The sequence below is a fragment of the Stigmatopora argus genome, chromosome 4, assembly GCF_051989625.1.
Source record: "Stigmatopora argus isolate UIUO_Sarg chromosome 4, RoL_Sarg_1.0, whole genome shotgun sequence".
Lineage (NCBI taxonomy): Eukaryota > Metazoa > Chordata > Actinopteri > Syngnathiformes > Syngnathidae > Stigmatopora > Stigmatopora argus.
This window is the reverse complement of record NC_135390.1, coordinates 11,218,161-11,241,387: the sequence shown is the minus strand read 5'-3', so window position 1 is coordinate 11,241,387 and position 23,227 is coordinate 11,218,161. Positions and strand designations below refer to the sequence as shown.

Below are 23,227 nucleotides of genomic sequence, written 5' to 3'. Positions count from 1 at the left end.
AATCGGTGGCCAGCCAATCGCAGGGCGCAAGGAAACAGACAACCATTCACACTCATACCTAGGGGAAGTTTAGAGTGTTCAACCAGCCCACCATGCATGTTTTTGAGATGTGGGAGAGAACCAGAGTACACGGAGAAAACCCACACAAGCCTGGGGAGAACATGCAAACAACAAACAGTGAGGATCGACCTAGGATTGAACCCTCAACCCCAGAACTGTGTGGCCGATGCGCTAAACACTAGCCGTCATTTCAGTGAACACAAAATACTTTGGAAAATTGAATTGAATTGAAAGCTTTTATTGTCATTATGATAATGACATTTAAAGCTTCACTACAAAGTGAACAAATAACAAAACAAACAAGCAGACAAATTAATAATCAATAAGTAATAACAATAAACAATCAATAAATAAGTCATAAATAAATAAATTTTCACCATAATAAGTAGTCAAAAACATAAATAACTAGGGAAGTGCACAAATAAAAGAAGAAGCCAACAAACTGAAACATAATTAATAAATCATTTTAAAAAATCAATAAATAAGTAATAGGTAAATAATACTTCTGGTACGTTCAAACCCCCAACTACTAATTTGTGGCGTGATCTTGATCCGACAATTTTACTGCAGTGGGGCGGATATCACTGTCTCGTTGTACAGTGAGGCGCTTCTGGGATTTGTAGTTTTTAATTTTTTAACTTCACCACTACCGGAAGTAGCTCAATGCGCGCACGTTCGTTAGGTCACATTGGAAGACTTTTGTCATGATATAAGAAGCTCTACTACAATGGAAGCAACCAAAGCAGGTAATCAATTATTTGGGCCATTACTCGCCCGACCTATTTGTCCTTACACATGTAAGCTACTCGGCAAATAGTCGTCGTTGCAGCAAGCTTGGTTGCTATCTCAAGCAAGAGACAACGCATATTTTACACATTTTTTGCACAAAAATGCTTCTGATTATAAGAAGTGAATGTTGTTAAAACAATGGTTAGCACGGCGGCCTGGAGAGAGGTAGTTAGCAGAAGCAGCAGCAACAACTACTACAATTATTATTGTCATTTTCTGTTGTTTTCCTTTGCTCTAGAGGAGATCCATCTGAGACATGTAGAAACGGACGTACTCATCCCCAAAATGATGAGGGAAAAAGCCAAGGAAAGATGCGCCGACAAAGTTGAAGGTGTGTATGTTTGTAGTGTAGGATGTTTTCTCAGTGGGATGTTAATATGATGATCTAACATTTCGTGTTTGACAGTAAAATATGTATTTTAGAAAGTTTAAATGTGTTTATCGTATGAGAGTCAACATTTTAAAAAAAGTTTCCTAAGTGTGTGTCTTCCTGTTCTTGCATACGTTCATTCATGACATCACTGTGTTTCTAAATTATTATCTCATCTCATTTTCTGAGCCGCTTTATTCTCATTAGGGTCACGGGGGGTGCTGGAGCCTAACCCATCTGACTCCGGGCCAGAGGTGGGGGACACCCTGAATCGGTGGCCAGCCGATCGCAGGGCACAAGGAGACAAACAACCATTCACGCCCACACTCATACCTAGGGGCAATTTAGAGTGTCCAATTAGCCTACCATGCAAGACTTTGGAACGTGGGAGGAAACCGGAGTACCCGGAGAAAAACCACACAGGGGCGGGGAGAACATGCAAACTCCACACAGGTGGAGGTGACCTGGATTCGAACCCAGGACCCCAGAGCTGTGAGGCCCACGCACTAACCACTCGCCCCACTGCGCCACCTAAATTATTATAATTTTAATATTTAAAAAACAATCAGACTAAACTGATCAACAAATCTTTCATGCATTTAATCATTTGGATGCTCAGGGTTATTACATTAAGTTTTCTGGTCACTGTGTTGAAACAAAATGTCTGTCAACTATCAATGGATTTTTGTTTTTGTTTTTTTCTTGAAAAGATAATTTCCTAACACCACCATTTTAGGACCTTATCTTCCTCTGGTATTGTATCCATGTCCGTCTGTATCCCGTCTTAAATTGCACACACAGTGCTTTTATATACTTTATATATTGTCTTATTTTGATATACATGTCCTCGAGCTTTGCCTGTATGGCTTTATCTCATTTTGGACATTCTGACTCTAGCATAATGAAGCCAAACAAGCAATTAAAATATGTTGATATGCTATAATTTGAACCATCTGAGAACCATGAAAGTCATGCATTTGTAATATAATTAAAAGTGGGAGTGCAGATTTTTTTTTTATTGTTTTTGAAAACCCTTCATAATAAGATATGACATTCATTGGTTATCAAGACTGAAGGCTTTGCATCTTTTAAGATGTAAAAAATAAAATTCATTTTTGAAATGTAAGCCCTCAGTCCACTTATAATCACAATTTCAATAAACATGGTTGTGATTTATGATCATCTCGTCCCCGAACTATAATGAGTGCAGCTGGTTTTGTTTCTTTTTTTCCCCCATTATGAATTTAGAGGATGGCTGCTTTCCTATCAGCTGCATGCAAATAGAGGCAGCTGAGTTCATATTGTTTAGTGTAATATTTGTTTGTTGATAACATCTATGGGTTATGTGGTTTTAATGGCAGTTCATACTCAGTGGGTGCTTTTGTGTCAAGATTCTCGACCTACTCATTTTCACATCTTCGCTTTATCTTTCAACCATCACTTTGTTAACTGGCGATGCACTGTGATACATTGCGCATTTCTGTTAAGAGCATTTAAAGAACAGCGATGGCAAACATGTTGAAAATACTGCATCGAGTCTTGTCTTTGCAGTCTATGCCGGTGCAGTTTTATTTAGAGTCCGGTTTAGTTTAGTTAGTGAGTCCCTTGACATAATTGTGATAAATTTGGATTGCCTATACAAATAAGTGGACACTTGGCATTGCTTTTTGGCCTTTGTCTGCTTCTTTGTACTAGATGGGAACTAAGCATCCCATTGTCATTTCATTTTCCCATCACATATTTATTTATCTGCTGCTAAAGAAGTGTTAGATTCAAAAAGATCATCCTACATTACAATGCTCTTAATCTAGCCAAAATATAAGCTTCTGCTTTTTAACTGTTCAGCGTCACTGGTGGAAGCCTTGCCAAGTGACAGTGAGATGAGGGGTTTCTTTAGAAGCAGACTGGTATAAAGCCACTGAGCAGAGAGGCAATCCTCTTTTAGCACCATGGGATGTGGGAGAGGCACTGCTTGATTAGATTAGTTGCACTGTTCTGCTCTTCTAAATTGGTTTTAGACTGTGTTCATATACACATCCTGATGAAGGTGTCTGTGTGATAACCATACTGATTTCACTGATGATGGTAATCATGTTGATGCCTGTTTAGTCCGCTCCTTTAAAAGAAGCCTTACTTTAGTCATGAATGGAACTATTTACTAGTGCCGCTTGATGTTTAAATTTTATGTTCTGATGACTTCTAATCTCCCTTTCTGCCACCTCCTTTTCTTCCCAGCTTTCAACCATTGCTGCAAAGAATCAGGCTTTTTCATGGTGCTCAAGTGTCGAGAGGAAAATGCCGCCCTGAAGGAGTGTCTGACACAATAGTGAGTACTTATCAATTTATTTTCATATTGTGTATACCTTTTGTTATGGAACACTCTTCAGGTTTACATTAAACCACTGTTAGAAGAATTTTTTTTATCAATATCTTATTCCTTTTGTCTTTCACCAGCTACAGGGATCCTGAGTTTTTTGAAATTTGTAAACAGGAATACATCCAGGAAAAAATGGAATTTGAGAGGACGGGCATCCCTGCAAAGAATAGAACGCAAAAGATCCCAACCAGCATGTAAACATTAGATGACACATTTGATTGTTTTTTTCCTCCCTAAACGTGGATAGTCAGTCCACCGAGAGTATTGAGAAAATATGAAGTTTATTCAAAGATCTACAAACGGTATTAAACAAAAAAATTACCTACTGTTTTATATAGGATGGGTTTTCTCTTTGTTGCCTGCCTGTGTGGATAAAAAAATAACATTACTGATAGTAAAAACAAGCAAAAAAAGCTTAATGCTTCTGTTTTGGCCTATTCTATGTAAAGTTATCATCCTGTAAAGTTATTTTCCATACATACATATACTTTGACTTACATGATGTAAAAACTACTAAATTATGATTAAATGACTACAAATTCAGATGTGGTTATCCTTCTGTTCAATGACTCATTTAGATATTACTTTTGACTTCACACTATCATTTACACATACCGTTAAGTCATCTAGTTTTAGATGTCTTGAAAGTTGAAGCTATTTCCATTTTGTACAATTTGGTAACAAACCAACAAATCAAGCAGAACTTTAGTTGCTTTTCATCTCTTTAGTCAATTGTATTTACAAACAGTCTCAAGTGCAGTAACTCTAAAATATTTATCGACAGTACATTGCATTTTGGTAGTTTGCAGAAATAGAAAATGGATACTGTGAAATGAAATCCTAAATGAAGAGTTGTAAAAAGAAAAAAACGACAAACCTTTTCGACTAACCTTTCACCCTTTCCCAAACACTCAGTTCACAATTCCTGTTTAATTGTCTTGCCATTACAGCAACATAAGTCAACATAGAGCGTGTTGGTGTTAGTGCAAAACTGTAATAACCCATTATAAAACATTTCCTTCATTTATACAACTAAATACATGATCCTTTTTGAGAACATTTTGAATAAAACTACTTAAATTGATAGTCGCCTTACACTTAGATAACGTAACTTTCTTTGCTCAAGATTTACTGTACTTTCTTCCAACTTGATGTATGTTGCATAACTGTATATGTACATCGCTCGGCAGTTGGGAGAGGGGCAGCCTAGACAGTTCCAGTCCCATTACCACCAGAGGGCGCCGAATTGAAGCATATACTAATTGTGGCACACATTCGAAGTTTCCAAGATCAATGTATCACTTAACGAGCAGTAGCACAGTTCGGTTTGTTTGTTCCGCACATCCAAGCGAAGTGATGTTGCGGTACAAACGAGACACTGTTAAGGCCTAAAGAAAACCAACAGACAAGTCAAATCTTACTGTGGGGCTATCTACCAATAGTACTTTGGCAATCAACTGGTCGATCACGATCAACGTATTGAGCACCCCTGACGTAAGCCAACATCCTGCATAATGCAAAACACATCATAAATATACATCAAGCGCGTTACAAGGTGTAAATACACTGTGATTCAATAGCTCCCGTTAAATCGAACTTCCAACATACAATATACAGGTCTGTCAGAGAAATAATATGAATGCACATCTTACAGAATGTAAACACAAGGCAAGTAATGAAGTCATTTCGAGGAAAAAGGAAATTTGGTATTTCACCAATATTTGAAGTTTCTCTTTTCATGTAATCTATTCAATGTTTAGCCGAAGGGGAGGAGGAGGGACAAATCACATCCTCTTGGAAAAGTGCCACACAACTGGCAAATCTGTCGATGAACTGACAAAGATGTTCACTATTTTATGTATAGAGAGTTTGGACTATCTTCATCACTACACAAATACAAACACATTAAAGTCTCATTCCTAAATACCTCCACTCAATGATGATGCCATTGTGTACTTATGGAGATTAAACATAAATACAGTACTTGCACAGCAACATAAATAATGTTTGCCTCAGTTTCAGAGGCTTAAATAGATGGCTCATTATATGATTTTAGGATACAGCGGCCAGTGATGGTTACACAATGCTTCGCAAACAGGCAGAATGCAGAAAACTTAAACTGCATATAAAAGGCACATACATACCTACAGTGGACATCATAAATCTGCACACCCATTTAAATGGAAAAACCTTGACTTAGAAAAATGCACAATAACTGAGCTATCTGTGGATGCACTTTAACTGGTGGCAGGTGTATGCTGAGACCCATTTGACACGAGTTTGAATGTCATTGGTTGATCCTGAAGGAGGCAACCTAACCAATTACAAGATGCTCACACAATTTAGTCAAGATGAAAAAGAATGTTGAAGAGACTGACTCAATGTAATTTATATAGTTGAAGTTATCAATTTACTCAATTTGCGGGCTTTTCTAAATAAATAGGTGGGTAATCAATGCCCTACTTGTCCTAGGTTTGTCATCTAAGCAAATGCTACAGCATAATCTCTGTCACATTTTACTGCTACAAGGGGTGTTTGGTAAACTTGCTGTCTGGAAGCTCGCATTGGTGCCTTTCCAGATGGGAAGTGCCAGTAATTGTGGTTGTGTAATACTTGATGGGCTTGGACATGTTATTACAAGTGACCATGATACCGATATCATCTTAGGTAAAAATGATGATTTTGGCCAAGTGTTGTAAATGCCAAACATGTCATTGTTCAACCTTGTGTGCACACGTTTTAAACCACATTATCTCGGTTGTTTATATTGACCTACCCTCAGCAAAAGAAATTGCATGATTTTAAATGCACTAGGAAAAGGCTTTAGGTCCTCTTGGAAGTCATTTTTTTAAATATATATACACAGTGTGAAAAAACTTTCTTTTTTTCCCACAACATCAACTAGTTTTAGCTGCAGTTTTTTTATTTATTAGAAAAAGTTGTAGCATTTAAATGTGGCGGCCCAGTGGAACGAGTGGTTAACGCATCTGCCTCACAGCTTTGGGGTCCTAAGTTCAAATCCAGTGTGGAGTTTGCATGTTCTCCCCGGGCCTGCGTGGGTTTCCTCCGGTCACTGGTTTACTCCCACATTCCAAAAACATGCATGGTAGGCTGATTGGACACTCTAAATTGCCTCTAGGTATCGGTGTGTGTGTGGATGGTTGTCCATCTCCTTGTGCCCCGCGATCGGCTGGCAACCAATTCAGGGTGTCCCCCGCCTCTGGCCCGGAGACAGCAGGGATTGGCTCCAACACCCCCCACGACCCTAATGAGGATAAAACAGTTCAGAAAGTGAGATGAGCATTTAAATGGGCTGTATAGACCTTTTATATCCACTGTACATTAACCAAACAACTGTGTCTTTTTGAGGAACTTCATAGGTATTGTTTCTACTAGGTGGTATACAGTCATCAGTGGTGTCTTTTACCTCAAAAAGACCTTTTCTGGTCTTCATGCGGGTCCCACGAGTTGCAAATCCGTTCTAGTCCAGCTAACAAAAAGCGGTTTTCTTAATTTAAGGCAGATTAGGTGCTTACTATGTGGCAGTCTTGCTAAATCACTGTCTTTGTTCTTGAGTTCCTCTCAAAAGGGTTTGACCCATTCTGTACTTGATGGGCTCCTAGAACTGCAGTTTCCAATCAAGGATGATGAATTGGATGCAGCTGAGTGTCCCTCCCAGAAAAGGGCGTCACTAGGTTTAGGAGGACTTGGGAAGGACCTTGAACTATCATCTATGGAGGCCTGATTAAGAGGCGGTGGTGGCAAAACGACAGAAGAGTTCTCATTCCCGACCAAGGCCTCTTCGGAGCACTGCTGGGTCGGCCATGGGCCATTGTACCAGCAGTCCTCTCTCAAAATGTCTGGGAGCTGGATGCTGGTCGGGCCACCCACAGGAGGGCACGGGCGTCCAGAACAAGAGGGCAGAGGGGGGGCACCGGGGAGTCCAGGTACTGATGCCCGAAGAGCTGCATGGTGATTAGTCTCAATTTGATCCAGACACTGTATTGGAACTGTTAAGGAAGAAGAAACAGAAAAAGTTGTCGTTAGACTACTTGGGGGTCAAATTCTTGGGAATAAAGACAATAAAAACAACAATTTCCTTGTTATTAGCTTAAGAGAGGTTAATACATTTTATTTTGTTTTTATTTATTTCCTCAGCTGCAGTTTAAAGCATATCACTTAAGAGAGGTTAATACATTTTATTTTGTTTTTATTTATTTCCTCAGCTGCAGTTTAAAGCACATCACTCATTACACTGACAGCACTAAAAACATAGCTGATCGATGAAAGGAGCTACATTGTAAAAGCAGAGTATATTTTGTCATAGTAGTGATTTTTGCAAATCCCTAAGCACCTACTTTTCCAAAAATTAATTAGGTAATATAATTTTTCCTAAGACTCAGACACATCAGGAGAAGCATCAATGTCATATTTATTTAAGTGTTAACTATTTGTGAGCAAACTGCGATTAAGTTTTTTTTTTTTTAAATAAAAAAAAAAACAAGAAAAACATGTAGCTGGTATTGGTGTGTTGTCTACATACAGTGCCCTATACAACATCACTATCAAATCAGATGTTTAATATGACTCCTATGCCTTTTTCCATTGTCCTTTCATCAAAACATCAATCTATTGCTGGCTCTAAGATGGTCTCCTGGGTCTGAAATTTGAATAAAAGTGATTCCAACATAAGATGATTGCATTGCATAGTCCATACTCTTCCATGGTATTCTAAATGTCTTTGTTTGCCACTCCTGCTTTTCACATTTCCCTCTGTCTGCATCATACTTACAGGATTACTTTCTGATTCATTGGAATAAATAGGCAGTAGTTTATTTTCTTTCACATTTTCACTTCATGGTCTCTCTTCTACTTTGGCAGTAGAGGAGAGAGGCAATCTTCCCCAACAGTAGAATATGTCCGAGAAGAAGCCAACTAATATGTTCTTTTTATCAAACTGTTGGGAATACTTTGATTATATACAGAGTATTCTCACACCCTTATACAAACTGCAACAAAACGCAGCAGGAGATGAAAGCGGGACTTCTTCAGAAAAAAATATTCTGAAAAAAGCTAGTCTAAATTCCCTTTTATATTCAGTTTAACCAGAGTGGTTTTGTTAGAGGAGTGATCCTACATCAGATAAAGAATGCAGCTGATGACAAATGACATCCACCATACAAAGAAGCTCTGTGAAATGTCAGATGTGTCAATAAAATCTTATTTTCATATCCAGGTTTGAGCATGAAAAAAGTCATAACTTCTAGTTTTGGCAATCCCTACACATTCTTTTGGCAAAAGTCTGAAAGGTACTACATTTCGGAAAGTCTGTTTGACCGCTTTATTTCGAAATACTGCATTATTATCATAATTCATTTAGTATTCATCAAAAACAAAACAACTAGAAATTGAAGTTAATAGTTTTCTCCCGCAGAATTGTAATATATTTCACACTGTTTCATGCATTAGAGAAGTCAGAATATGTATGACATGGATAAAGTTACCGTATTTTTCTCACATATTAGCCGGCTTTGTGTATAAGTCGCACCCTTAAAATTGCCCTAAAATCATTGAATTTTACGATTTATCTCGTATAAGACACCCTGATTCACAATTATCACCACCATATTCATGGTTTTAATAGGGAGTATATGTGTTATTTTGATGAAAATTTATGGAAAATCTTAAGAAAAATCCTCGCACGTGGTCTTCCTGAGATACTTTATGAATCGAAAGGATCGTCTGCTGGATTGCACACTACTAAAGGCTGCACGTAGACAGATTTAAAAAGGAAGTCACGTGAGCAGTAGGGAAGTGTGTCCGTAGCGGTCTAGTTTGTCATTCTTAGGTAAGATGGCAGCGCACTGGGTGAGCAATGGCATGCCTGCAAGTGAGTGAGTTTTTTCATGTTTTATGCAAAATACATTTTTTTCTTGAACTTCATTCATAGACGTCAAAATAAATTTTGTTAAGCGTTTTATATGTTTATCTTTCCTCTATTTTAAAATGAATGAATGACCGTATCGGGTGCATAGTCTAGCGTTATGGTGTTTCGTGTATGTCAAGTCTAATTTGTGTGCATATAAGCCGTACCCCCGATTCAGTCATAATTTTTTAGCAACAAATACGGTGTATATGTGAGAACATACAGTGTGTAATTTATTGAAAGTATGGAAACTTGCCCACCGATACCACCAATGCCAATGGCCACAAGAGGTCTTTGTAATATGAACAATGGGAGTTTTGGTTCTAAAAGCTGATGGTTTTGGGGTATAGGCTCGGGCAACACCCGCAACGCTTGCGAGGATGCGTGGAATGGATGAATAAATAAGCTATAAAGACAAAAAGGATTCCAACACTTTACTAAGAAGGTGTACCTATTAAGGTGTCCAATGAGTGTATACCCTGTTGGGACTCACACACATACACCTCACCTTGTCTTGTTTCACTGATCAATGGTCTGAGCTTCTGAATGAGGCCTGTTTGGTATCTCAGCCCTGAATGGACACGAGCAAACTCAGAACACAAAGCTTCATATGCTTGCTGGGCGCTCCTATCCCTGCAGGTGCATAGAACATTTGGTTGATCAGATTTTTACGAGTAGAATGATGCATATAGAGCTGTATCTATTATATGTATCATTTTAAAGTAAAAATGGAAAGGGAATATAAATGGAAATACCGGATTTAAAAAAAAAATCTAATTCACACATTCTTTTAACCTACAAAACAGTCTTAAAAAGCACTAATGTTGAAGATGACAATGGTGAGGGGAAAATGAATTATTTTCTGATTATGAAAATAAACACTACAGTATATGAAAACTGCTGACACAAAGCACAACAGTGATGTCAATTTGCAAACACATATAGAAGAAAAGGGAGGCGAGGAGCGCACTTCCCTTAGCCACATGTATTAAAGACAATCCAACTTGAAGTCAAGTGATTAAGGTACCATTTTTACTTTGCTGAAGAATGTTAGGTTTCACACTCCTCTAGTGGTCGTACAGGACTACTGCAGCACTTAACAATGGAATGCATTACGTTTTTTTTACCCAAATATATGTATTCTCTAGTCCATACGTGCGAAGTAAACAGAGATGATACTATTTAGATACAAACCTGAATTTCCTGCCTGTGAGGAAAACCACTATTCCTAATTTTACAGAATTTAACAATGTTAATATAATTCTTGCACTGGTTTAACTGCTGTGGGAGCAATTATTAGAAAACTGGATAACCCTCAAAACTATTAAATGTAAATGATGAATAAATCGTCATTCAAAGATATTTTAAAATGTTCATGGTATTGGTATGATAATTATACTAACATATCACCGTACCTGCAATTGAAGTTTTCACGCCACATCTGTTCCAGGTTTGTTCCATTTAGGTCACATGTTTCCTCCTGTAATGAAAAAAAAATAGTTAGTATTCATTTGTTCATTTTCAGTTGTGAGGGTGCTGGAGCATATCTCAGGTAACTATGGGAACCAGGCAGGGGCCACCCTAAACTAATGGTACTTGGTACAAGGTTTTTAAACAAATCCATCTCAACATTATCTTGCTTGTTCTGGCCAGATCATCAAAATAGTTTCGGTCCAGGTCTTTAACTTTTCCCCACTCATTCCAAATTTTCCATTCCACACACTCTTACCCCATTCATTTCCAGCTGTCTTCTGTTTTCAAGGGTCAACCTTTCCAGTTCTTCCTGAAGTTTAAGTATCTTTTGCTCAGCACTGATACAGTCCATCTGCCAGTAGTCCTGAGGACTATTTAGGCTCTTCATCACTAGAAAAATATAAGTGCATGCAAATATATCAATACAATTTCACATTAAATGCTTTTTTTTAAGCCAAGTGAGTACAATTTTACCAACCTCATACCTATTGGGTAAAAAGTTTTTTTTAAATATTATTTTTTTCATATTTTCTGATTCCATCCAACCAATGCAATGTGGCAAGTTTTTTTTTTGTTTTTTTAATGTCATTTTTTAACTGATACTTTCTTGTTATTTCCTGCAACATTGCTTTTAAAATGTTTGAAAATATAGCCAAATGTCATTTTTTTAATAACCGAGTTAATTCTAATTCATATCTAAATAAACACAAACATTGTATCGCATCGTATCACTTCCAATTCACACTGGATTATAATCGAACAGTTATGTCTTGGAAAATATTCTCTTTTTTATCTAATCGACAGCCACATGCCAAAGTTTCTCCAGCCCACAAAATCAGAGCAGTTCTCAGTTTTTACTATGCCCGACAAACCTTGGCTGGTCTCCATCTCAGTCCTAAACTGAAGCAGCTCAAGCTCTTTGCTTTGAAGTTGCTCTGTCAGGAGCCTCTCACTCTCACTCTTCTCCTTCTTCTGAGTGGACAATGAGACACAAGCAGAAGAAAAGTCAACTGTCAGGTTACACATATCACACAAGGAAATGAGTAATAATGACTTTTCTATATGTTCCTGACACAAATAAACCAAACAGCAACAAATGTTTGTGTTGTAAATATTCTTGTAATTGCTAATACACACCAGTTTGTTAAGCTCCATCTGCAGGTCCTCCTTTTCAATATAGATACCCCGATAGGCACTGAAGGCCTTGTTCACATACTGAGGACCCTCTGAAGCCTCGGGCCGGAAGAGCTAGTGATGGAAGGGGGCACAAAAATAGGCAGATGTTACTCACCGATCACTACATACTGTAAAATAGTTTTTGAACTCAAATGGAAGAAGCAGTAATGTGATAGACACAGTCAGTGTTTTTTAATAGATTTATCTGTCAATTATAATTTCGATTGGTTTGCTTATTCAATTTTCAGGTCTTTATTCAAAAAACATGACACCATTTGAAAATGCCAGCTCAGAAAATGTCACAGCACAACTTATTTATGATTTAGTTCCTGTTCTGGTTTGCAAAATGGGCCAAAAAATATGAATATTTTTAAGAAATCTTACAATATTTACTGTTGAGGGGCTGAAATTCTAAGGATGAGTAGAATTTGAAGTTAATGAGGATCTTACAACAATCTTATTATTACTAACAAAACTTAAGACATTTGACAATTGAGTGGCAGTTGTTGATGGATGAAATGTTGCAGCGATACCAAAATTTAACAGTGCAAACAATTACACAGATACCCATTCATACCTTATCTTCTAGCTGCTTGACTCGTTTCCTGAGGAAAGTATTATCACGCTCAGTCTCTCTCAGTCGCTTCTTGATGTCTTCATAGGCTGTGACGAGGGCAAAATGAGAAGCTACAGATTCATCACCAGCACACACCGATACAGGACTCTCTCCAGCAGCAGTGTAGGCTGTCTCGTGTTTAAGGATGCAGATGTCATCATCCACAGCCAGATGCTCCATGGCTGCATGGACCTACTCTGCAGAATATTGAAGACAAACTGAATTAGCTTGCTTTTAAAATCGTGATATTTCATTTTCCATTGTGCATCATCTCCAGAAGACATTGTAAAAGGACTCACTTCCTGGGTGTTTTTTTTTAAAACAACATCAACATCTCATTGTGAACACTGATAAATTAGTCAGGATGCTTGATTAGGCTTCGGGCCCAGCTGAAATATTATTAATCGATAGGACAGGTGCACACACATTAAGGGATAATGATGTTTTAGCTGAACAAAATTCTAAAGAAGGCTACCGCAGCCCAAAATAAATAACTTCTTTGGAGTTTTGCTTAGCTAGAAGATGTAATATTATCCCTTGAATTTAAAATAAATGAATTAAAAGTACAAATACATACAAAGAGGCGAAGTCACGCCCAAAAGAGACGCAGCTCTAGAGGCAAGAAGAACGCACCTCTGGTACGTCAACATTCAAAACATCCATGAAAATAAATTAACACGAAAGAGAATTTTGCTTAGGTGAGATGCTAAGGGAGCGTATTTCTTAACACTTGGCCAAAATATAGCTGAAAGTGTTATGCAGCGACAGGGAATTGAAGAATGTATATAAACAGCGTTCGATTGAGAAAATAGCAATAGCTAGCAAATGCTACCGTTTTCTGCTGCTATCTGTAGCATTCATCAAAGGCGACCATTTGTTTTGGGCACAGGATTTACTAACCGTGTAAAAAAACGCTGTCCTTTGTTAGAGGTCCGGTGTCCACGAAGGGAATGTCATTTATAATGAAAGCCACGTATTTGTGAGGAAAACAATAAGGTGAGTCTGATCACTCGTAGCTTGACCAAGCTGACAGAGGAAGAAACAATAACTTCCGGGATTGACGTCACTGCATGAAAAATGTCACAACAAAATCATATCAGAAACATAAGTCTTCGCACGTCCTGCCACACAAAGCCGGTTTCTGAACTAAGATTTGACTCCAGAAAACTCAACTGTGAGGCACATGTGATTATAGTTACCCCTTGAATATCACGGATAATGTAGATCAGACATGGCCGCGGTAATCGACAATCCGCGAAGTAGGACCACCCATATTATTAGTACCATACTACTACCAAACAGCAATGTAGCCTTAAATTAAAGACTGGCCTTGACTGAAGATATTGAAGGGGAGGTCTTTTGATCAGTAGGTGCAGAACGGGGTAGGTTGTCAACTTGTTGAGAGCTCGGGCCTCTGAAGCACCTCTGGGAGCTGGGGCAAGCTGCCCAGCCAACCGGAGAGATGCTAACCTTTTATCTTTTTTCCAGTTCTTTCATACAGTGCGGTGCATATTGTTTTAATGTGAATTAGACCAGAGAAGAACCCTGAATAATGTTTGGGAACTTTGGCTAACGGGTGGTTCTGATCTAATGTAGATCAGTGTGATATGTGTGTGTGGGCAGTTGAGTGCCAATAAATGATGGTTCATGCAGTGTGGGTAATAAATTTATGCATAATGTTTGTGTAAGATATGCATGAAAATTCCATGCTGAAAATCCTTACAGTCTTTTGCAAAATAGGATTCTAGTTAGAAAAGTGTTCCCATTAAAATGTGTGAGGACAAAACTACAGGGAATAATAGAGCATGATTGTACTGTCAAAAGAGACTAGAGATGTCTATATTGCATTCGCATTTCTGAGGGTCCAACTGAGTTTTAACCTTCATGAGGCACATTTTTCTTTCAATTCCAGAATTTCAAGTTCTTTTTTGCAAACTTGAGTTGTTTTAATGTTTTTTCTCTCTCCAGAGACAGACAGACAGATCAACAGGACAAAACTACTCCAGAGAGAGTGCTATTTTTCCCATCTTTTTGACAAGGGGAACAATCCAAGGACTGTTGTTTTGGTTTTGAAGATGGAAGACTTCAAATGTAAAGAGGACCGTGAGAAGCTCTACTCTGAGACTGTGAACTGTAAGCCGAAAACTTCTTTTTTCCCCCCTCAATAAACTTTACTCAGTATTTCTCTGTCTGTCCGTCTCTGTCTGACTCTGTTGATCTGTCTGTCTGTCTGTCTCTCTGTTATGAATGTGCACTGTTGTAAATTAAAATCACAATGTCCAAGGCAATTAAGGAACGTTCACGTAACGATACTTGCTTCATATGATTTAAATTATACGACATTTAGTCTATTCTACTCTTAGGTTTACAATCATCGTGGGGTGCTGGAGCTTTTCTCAGCCTACTATAGGGAGAAGGCAAGGTACACCCTGAACTCACTGCCAACTAATCGCATGGCACATAGAAACAAACAACTTTTTACACTCTCAACCACAACTGTGGTAAGTTTTAGAGAATTCAATCAGCTCCTTGCATGGTTTTGGAATGTGGGAGGAAGCCGGAGTACCGGAAAAAAATCACACAGGCCAGAGCCAGATATTGAATCCCCGGTCTCATAATTGTGAGGTATTAAGCAGTTATTTACTGTGCTGCAGTTACTTGATAATCATCATTTTTTGTCTTCTCCTGGGAATGCTAAAATTGAACCAATGCCTTTACAGTGTTATCAGAGGCTCAGCTACTGTTAGGAACTATAAATGAGGTGATCAAACAATGTGCACCAGCCAGACCATCTGCTCGTAGCAGCAAAAAGGTATGTATGAATGCAATGATTTGTATAAGCTTTTTTGAGTTCAATGACAATTAAGTGTTCGGGTGCCAAAAGTTGTCGAACTTTAATGAGTCAGCAGTTCATTAATTAATTCATCTTCCCAACTATTTATCCTCAATCCCAGCCAGACCAAATACTGAAACATTTATTTACACTTTGTTTACATGTAGAATTGACTACTAGCTGTAAGACATGTCTTGCTATAATTCAGGCAGACATCTGACATTTTATTATTATTATTAATCATCCCATTGCATGGACGACATACTGCTATGAATGGAGGGCAAATGAAAAATGGTGATAGATGCATGAAAGATAATGAGAGTGCTTCACCAGCCAAATTCAGTTTCAGTCCTTTCTTTTACGCAGTCATTTCTTTCAAGCAAATATAAGTGCCACATTTAAATGAAATGAGAGGAGCTACTGTTGTTTGGCAGTACAAAAATAACTTGCTAGATAACTAAATTGATCTTGATACATCATGACCCTTGTGAGGATAAGTGGTTCAGAAAATGAATGAGTGAATGGTTGAATGATATTGATACATCACACAAACTACATTTAGTTAATAATACTAAATAGTATCTTTGGGATCTCTGGTGATATTTTGACAGGTCCAATGGGAGGTTCAGTCCTGCAGAGAGAATGGTGAAGCCTTGATCATTGAGGGCTTCAGGTTCGAGAGTGTGGTCAGTAAGGATGACTTGAAGGTGAGGTCACAGACTGACAGTAGCAGAAAGGCACACAAGGATGATGGCACTGGACCCAAGCAAGGTCAGACATCCTAAATATGTATTGGTGATAGAGAAATGGCCTTCAAATATGTTAAAATGATTGGAGCAAGGCTAATGATAAGCATGTTCAACTCAGCGTAACATTCATTAAGAAGACTATATAGTATATTGTTGATTTTATTTTGCAGTTATGTGAAAGATGGTTTGAGTTGAATGTTACGCAATAATTGTTATGAAAGATATATTGCAAGGTGTTTGTTTTTAAAATAGTAGTTTCTCGGTTTAATTGGACAAGCCAATATTCTATTGTAGAGGCAATCTTCTCTGCTAATGAGGAGTAAGTCTTTTAGTTTAAAGTGTCATTGCCTTCTATTGCTCTGTACTGCCATACACACCTTTACTAATTGTCATTCATTTTACATAAACAAACAACTGTCAAAAGACAAAGTTGCTCCTATTAAGCATTTACAATGTACTTCGGTGTGGTACTGTAACTCAAACCTAATTATTTGTGTCATTAAATTATATTTTAATCACCAGCCTGTGAAAATTAAATCACAGTTGTTAAATATGGATATTACAATGTTGGACAAATGCTCTCTCTATTTACATGTATATGTTGTAGAATGTAGAGTGTTAATTTAGTATGAAAAGGCATTAACAAACCAATAGAACAACTGTGTATTTATTTACTTAGCTACTTACAGAATGTGAAATCATATCTAACTCTAGCCACTGCCCAATCAAACTTCGAGACTTTTTAATGCATGTATCATACTTAATAGCAACCATTAATATACTGTAATACCATGGGGATACTTTTCTATACTAACTAATTACATAGTGAGTTTAATGAGGATTAAAGATTTCTCATAAATCTATTGTTTAACATCAGAGAAAAAAATGGCTGCACATACAACTACAAACGTGATAGAAAAACACTCAGCGAGAGAAAAAGATTCAGAAGTGTTGATTGTGAAAGTTGAGCGGCTAAGTATTTTCATTTTTTAGGTGGTATACTGTTTAAATTTATTTAATGCTACTGATCCTTAGACAGGATCTTGAACCCAGAAGCTATAATCAAATGCGTGCTTATATACTTTACTACCAGAAGAGGAGGCTGTTTTGTTCTTCTTTGACATTTTAGTTCTCCCCTTATACAAGAAGGCAATGAGGTGCATGGATTATGAATCCCACTTCAGTGGAGAGCCAAAATGACCATTTGTCTTTGAATACTTCATAAACTTTGAGATTGAATCTTTAAGATAAGTGGAAAACAAGAAGATCAAACAGTTATTGCCCTAATATTCACAACTGTGTTTAATCAAGCCACAAGAGATGTTGGGCCGTTAAGAGACACTTGATGAGCCTTCTCTCTGAAGCATGAGACCCCGTGTTGTCTACAGATGCTCGTGTTGCAGGCAGAGAAGTCATTTTTCACATAGCTATTCTAAATTTGAACCTTCATCAAAACATTTACCTAAGCATTAATATACATAACCCTAGTTGAAGCCTATTTATTTTAAGATAATTTAATGTGATAGAGTGGTTAGCATCTCCGCCTCACAGTTCTGAGATCAAATATTCACTGTCGGATGGGCTCTGGCCTTCCTGTGTGGAATTAGCCTGTTCTCCCTGTGCCTGCGTGGGTTTTATCTGGGTACTCCAGTTTCCTCTCACCTCCCAAAAACATGCATGGTCGGCTGGTTGAACACTCTAATTTGGCCCTCGGTATGAGTGTGAGCATGAATGGTTGTTCGACTCCACGTCCAGACGTGTGTACATACATACAACAGAGGGTATCAATCCAGACCCCTAGAGCTTGGCTGCAGCAGGCAGTTCAAGGGTCTGTCTTTGTTTTTGCTAAGCCAATTACATAGAGATAGCATCTGCTGGAAAGTAGAACAATGGCTTCTCCACAGAGTTTGAGTCACTGCCTGTCAGTGTGTTTATGTGTGTGTATACATTGTGTCAATATTTCTGGATTGTGTGTGCATATGTGTCTCTGGTTGCCTGTAGGCTACTGGGTGATTGTGCCTAAGTGTTTTTGCATGTGGATTGTGTGTTGAATATTCATAGAAAGGAGTTGAATATATATAGATAGTATATTGTAGTAAAGGAACAGAAGAAGAAAATGACTTCAAACACAAGACAGCACAAAATATTTTCCTGTAAACAGACGATATGGTGTGCATACACAGAATCATACACATTATCATTGAGGGAACACGGTACATACAGTACAATCCTAATACTTTGATTTTTGCTGTAAACATCATATTGCGGTTTGTCATTAAAATATCAATACAAACAATTAACAGTCTTTATTTCCTTCAAATAGTCTTGAAGAGAATCAGAGTTGATACCGAGCCAGGAGTCATCAACAGAATATCTTGGCGCAGCCACAATAGAGGGTGTCTGGTCTGATGGCCTCAGTAATGCATCTCTGCTTTTTGCAGATAATGTGGTTTTGTTGGCTAGCTGTGCTCTTGTACTTTCCCTTGAGTGGTTCACAGTTGAGTGTGGAGTGATTGAGATGATAATCAGAACCTCCATAACTGAGACCATGGTTCTCAGTTGGAAAGTCCTCCTCAGGTTAGATATGAAATCCCACTTCAAGTGAAGGAGTTCAAGTGTTCTGAACTCTTTTCACAAGTGAAACAAGAATGGAGCGGGAGACCAACAGGCAGAACAGTGCTTTGCCAACTGTCTTCCGGACTCTGTATCGTCTGTCATAATGAAGAAGCTTGTCAAAAGGGGAAGTTCTATATTTTACCAGTCATTCTACCTTTCCTCACTCGTTTATGGTCACAGTTGGCCATAATGCTTCATCTTGCCAAACAACCTGGAGGTCATCAACCCAACCTGCTGCTTTCTAGTACTGGGTAGACTTTGATGACTTAGATTCTCTGGCTAAGGTGAGAAAAGAGATAAGTAAAAGAGGGACATGTGCATGCAAGTGCACATGTCTAAGTAAGTATGTGTGTGTTAGCATTAAGCAGTGTGAGGTACCACCCCTGACTTGGCCAGTTGGCTCCACCATATGGCAACATTTATCATCTTCCATGTATTCATTAACACAGCTCTTCGTGGCTGTAATATTCCTGCTGGGGTTCCCAACTTTACTGCAACACTAGACTATTCAAATCATCTTGAGAAATTAAATACTATCAAAGCCAATTATTTCCATTATTTTGCATTCCTAAGGAGGTTAACTTAAATTTGAATGCATTGCTTGCATATAGGAGAACATCCACCATTATCAGGCCATTTACCTTATTTTGTTTCCCCTAGCGATTTTGCATTAGACTTGTTAGTTTAATAGGAAAATCTTGCTTTTTGCTTAATTGCCTAGCTGTTGAAACCATTGGATGCATCAGGTTCAATGGTAGTGTATTGTATCCTTTTTTAACCTTGAAGTAAAAACAAATATGAAGTGGAGTAATTAGATAGAAAAGAGCATAAATAAAATCATGCACAAAAAAAACAAATCATTTGCAAGGATGCAACCGTATGTTTGAATCTCACGATTCAATGTCAACAGAGATTTATTCTCACGGTTCATTAATTACTGCTCCATAATGGTAATTTCTTTACGGGTCCCACCAATGTTTACATTCATATGATAATGTCGTTTTATGGTTGGGTTGCACACACTTATCTCCTGGTAAAAGTGCTTTGAGTTTATTAGAATAATTCAAATGAACTACTTTTTATCTAAAAATTTAAAAAAAATAGATCCCAAAGTACGTACTTCAACTCTGAATACAGGATTAGACTTTATTAAAAGTGCTTTTTGAAAGAGAGCCCCGATCCTTAAAGCCAAACCTTATACCGTTTAACTACTGCTTATAGTATTTGGGCCTAGACTGTGTCTGCCTCTGCTCGATATCAAAAGATCAGAAGAAAGATTTTTGCTTACATTGCATGCCCATCTTCCTTTTTCATTTCTTGACTGTTTGACAGTGTGACAGTGGCAATGGAGATATTTTCACTGGGTACTTGGGTGGAGGTGAATTCATCAATACTGAGGTTTCTTTCTTTTTGGAACAATTTAAATGCACATTTTACCTCTTTCATGCAAACTTTTCCAGGACTTGTTTGATCATGGGTAGCTGGAGTAGTATAAAAATAACCTAACACTGATGGAATACAAATCCATCTTTCTGTCTCTTTTACAGCAACACAAGCCAGCTAGTTCACTAAACCCAACTTTGCCGGTTCATTCCATCTTTACTTTGGAATAGAGGCAGGGTGAACCAACCCCCCCCCCCCCCAAATTAGGTAATTTGGTAACTGATAAAGATAACAGTCATAATAAACCATTTTGAATAGAAAGAAGCACAAAACTCAAATTTTTACCTGCACTTTTAGTGAAAAGTCGAGCTTAGATTCAATGTAAAAATCATTGAGAAATTTCCATTTCTAATTAAAATTAAGACAAGTTTTCTATAATATGTCATCAGCAGTGATGCATAGTGGTAATATGAATAATATAAATGCAATTATACACAGGAAATGGCTGTTCTTGCTGCTCAAATGCATGACTGCGTATGGCTCTTTGAGTTCCTCCTGAAGGGCAAAATGGAGGCAATTACAAACTTAAAAACAGACAAAGAAAAAGGAAGATTTAGGGGAAGTAGTCATGGTTAATGTTCTATGACAGCTCTGTGTCCCAACTAAAAATGAAGATACAGAAAATGAATTAAAAACATGCTTCTCCTAAAAAGTCTGCTGCCTTGAAAGCAATGTTTTTTCTCCCCTGCTATTCCTAAATTGTTTAATTACCTGTTAAAATGAGCTTAGTATGTTGTCGGGAAGGATAGCATGCCAAGCAGGATTGATCTAGTTGGATTAAAAATGTAATTATTGATGAATAATCCCTAATTTTGATCAAACAAATCACATCTGTACCTCAGTATTATTAATTAAAATAGAAAGTGTCATATTTTGGCATATTTTATAAAATATTTAGAACAAAATTTGAACAATATGAATGACAGTGCAAATTCCGCTATGATTGTAATGGAGTTGACAATGTCGCACTCTTCGAGGATAGAAGAGTCCCCTTTCATCCTTTGATATCCCTGTCTTCCTTTCAGCCTTCACTTGATTCGAAATGTCAGCTAAGTCTGAAAGAAGAAAGGAGAGTGAGTGAGCGACATATGTGGTCTGGGAAAAGCATGCATGATAACCCAGTCATTCGGATGAACAATTGAACTGGCATTTTGCTGTAATGCACTCCAGTTTATATCTTACTATTGTGAGCTGGAAGTTTAAAAAAGGGATGTCTGCATGCTTGAGTGTATTTGTCACTAAATTCACCTGAGAGGTATTTGTCTGCAAATGTGCTACACTTTCTTGACAAATTCTTGACAGTGAATTGTAATAATCCACCATAAAAAGATTGGGACATCTTAAAGAGTCACAAGGTATAATACGACATGAGTATTGACGTACCTCCTTTAAGTATACTTAAAAAATGCCAGTTAAGTGATACTGTCTTTGTGTCAGTGTTGTTTTGGAGTTTTTGTAATTGGTTGCAAATGATGTTGTGTGTTAAAGAGGAGAGCGCTATATCTACATGCAAAAACTGTTTTTGGTGGCAAGAAAATACTTAGTTGGTTACTGTATTTTCCATGACTTTTCATGTGAGATGCCACACTAAATATTCAGTGATTGAGAGGAATCAGCTGTTTTTGAGGAAGGCACATTTGATCCTGCTACTAGTGTGCATGTGTTAATGTCAAGTCTTCCCTCTTTTTTTAACACTTTTCATCTTGCGCTTTGGCAGTCAATTCCTCTTCTTCTCTTTTATTTTCCCAGATTTTCACAAAATCCCCATGAAAGGTTGTAGATTAGCACTGTTCGCTACCAGATAATTTCAACAGCTGCAACCGTGGCGCTGCTGCCGACATCTGAAGCCTCTTGTCTCCTGAGAGTCTCTTTGGCTGTTGGTTGAATTTCTGTCGCTTTAGATCAGCCCAGCTGGAGAAACACTAAACAGGAACGTTATTCGCCACGGACCCGCATGGGTATTCTGGCTGCACAATACTCAAGCTGCAGTATCAGAGGAGTATTCACTGTTTGCTTTTAGTGTTACCGAATCAGAACAAATGAGGCAAGATTGGCCGAATTGGGATAAATAAAAAAAATCACTCTGGAATCTGGTTTGTTGACATGTGTACTCTTGTTTGCAAGTGAATATGGAAATATAGTAATATAGATGATTAATCAATGCAACCAATTAATCTCACACTAGTACGTCTGTTTCTTTGAATGTTCTTTCTATTTTGCTTCTGTTGTTGGTTGATACTGTAAAAGATTGTTTGAAAGAGAGTGGGTCATTGTTTATTTTAGATTCACTGTTAAAGGAATTGTTGTTCTTTTCGAAGCTAATACGTAAAAACAATAGCAGTTAAATTGGAAAAAGTCACACCTTACGTATAGTAGGGAGATGTTTTTCACAATGATCTAGATCTAGATCTACCTGAACAATGCCGTTATAAAAACAGGCATTGAACACTCGCTGCCCTGTTTCCACTTTTCTGCACGATTGCATTCACTGATTTTTTTCTTCATTGTTATTTGCCGACTTGAGTTTCAGAAAGAGCCTCATTTGGAGAATGAGTGTTTTGAACTAATGGACTTTGTATATATGTGAAGATACATTCCATGTGGGTGTATTTATTGAGTGCTAATTGTGTATAATGTATACTCATACACAATGGTGTCTGTATGTGTGGGCGTGTGAGAAGGACAATGGAACTGATTCTCTCATATTTCACTGTAGAATCACAAAAAATGCTCAAAGCAGTGTTAGTGTAGTGTTGTGTGTTCTTTTGAAAACATCCAAACAGCATTTCCCTCATTCAT

At 37.8% G+C, this 23,227-nt stretch overlaps 3 protein-coding genes across 7 annotated transcripts; 2 read left to right on the top strand and 1 right to left on the bottom strand.

Annotated features, from left to right (window-relative positions):
• Positions 1-642: 642 nt before the first annotated feature.
• On the top strand, positions 643-4,139 carry cmc1 (C-x(9)-C motif containing 1). 2 transcript variants are annotated; one of them, XM_077597923.1, is made up of 4 exons: positions 643-806; positions 1,088-1,180; positions 3,455-3,545; positions 3,674-4,139. In XM_077597923.1, exons 1-4 carry the CDS (start codon positions 788-790, stop codon positions 3,792-3,794), a joined length of 324 nt encoding a protein of 107 aa, XP_077454049.1. In that variant the 5' UTR covers positions 643-787; the 3' UTR covers positions 3,795-4,139. The 2 variants fall into 2 exon arrangements, with proteins under 2 accessions (XP_077454049.1, XP_077454050.1); XM_077597924.1 differs by lacking the exon at positions 643-806 and adding an exon at positions 819-1,014.
• Positions 4,140-4,507: 368 nt separating this feature from the next.
• azi2 (5-azacytidine induced 2) lies at positions 4,508-13,011 on the bottom strand. Of its 3 annotated transcripts, XR_013299902.1 has the most exons (8): positions 12,749-13,010; positions 12,133-12,243; positions 11,868-11,967; positions 11,252-11,385; positions 10,938-11,002; positions 10,031-10,155; positions 7,024-7,606; positions 4,508-6,861 (listed from the first exon to the last, which is right to left on the bottom strand). XR_013299902.1 is itself a non-coding variant. In XM_077597919.1 (7 exons), exons 1-7 carry the CDS (start codon positions 12,965-12,967, stop codon positions 7,179-7,181), a joined length of 1,179 nt encoding a protein of 392 aa, XP_077454045.1. In that variant the 5' UTR covers positions 12,968-13,011; the 3' UTR covers positions 4,508-7,178. The 3 variants fall into 3 exon arrangements, 2 of the variants coding, with proteins under 2 accessions (XP_077454045.1, XP_077454044.1); XM_077597919.1 differs by having other exon boundaries at positions 4,508-7,606; positions 11,868-11,964; positions 12,749-13,011; XM_077597918.1 differs by having other exon boundaries at positions 4,508-7,606.
• A 378-nt stretch (positions 13,012-13,389) lies between these two features.
• LOC144072703 (uncharacterized) lies at positions 13,390-23,227 on the top strand. Of its 2 annotated transcripts, XM_077597920.1 has the most exons (5): positions 13,390-13,425; positions 14,756-14,920; positions 15,508-15,599; positions 16,232-16,391; positions 22,178-23,227. In XM_077597920.1, exons 2-5 carry the CDS (start codon positions 14,863-14,865, stop codon positions 22,231-22,233), a joined length of 366 nt encoding a protein of 121 aa, XP_077454046.1. In that variant the 5' UTR covers positions 13,390-13,425; positions 14,756-14,862; the 3' UTR covers positions 22,234-23,227. The 2 variants fall into 2 exon arrangements, with proteins under 2 accessions (XP_077454046.1, XP_077454047.1); XM_077597921.1 differs by lacking the exon at positions 22,178-23,227 and having other exon boundaries at positions 16,232-16,890.

What these genes read in the sequence shown, in the direction of transcription:
- cmc1 (XM_077597923.1), top strand. An exon ending in ATGCGCCGACAAAGTTGAAG is followed by an intron (nt 1,181 to 3,454) that starts GTGTGTATGTTT and finishes TTTTCTTCCCAG; the next exon opens with CTTTCAACCATTGCTGCAAA. An exon ending in AAGGAGTGTCTGACACAATA is followed by an intron (nt 3,546 to 3,673) that starts GTGAGTACTTAT and finishes GTCTTTCACCAG; the next exon opens with CTACAGGGATCCTGAGTTTT.
- azi2 (XM_077597918.1), bottom strand. Translation starts at nt 12,967, where the DNA reads ATGGAGCATCTGGCTGTGGATGATGACATCTGCATCCTTAAACACGAG. An exon ending in GACAGCTGGAAATGAATGGG is followed by an intron (nt 11,003 to 11,251) that starts GTAAGAGTGTGT and finishes TTTTCATTACAG; the next exon opens with GAGGAAACATGTGACCTAAA. An exon ending in CGTGAAAACTTCAATTGCAG is followed by an intron (nt 10,156 to 10,937) that starts GTACGGTGATAT and finishes ATGCACCTGCAG; the next exon opens with GGATAGGAGCGCCCAGCAAG.
- LOC144072703 (XM_077597920.1), top strand. Translation starts at nt 14,863, where the DNA reads ATGGAAGACTTCAAATGTAAAGAGGACCGTGAGAAGCTCTACTCTGAG. An exon ending in CTACTCTGAGACTGTGAACT is followed by an intron (nt 14,921 to 15,507) that starts GTAAGCCGAAAA and finishes ATGCCTTTACAG; the next exon opens with TGTTATCAGAGGCTCAGCTA. An exon ending in TGGCACTGGACCCAAGCAAG is followed by an intron (nt 16,392 to 22,177) that starts GTCAGACATCCT and finishes TTATTTTCCCAG; the next exon opens with ATTTTCACAAAATCCCCATG.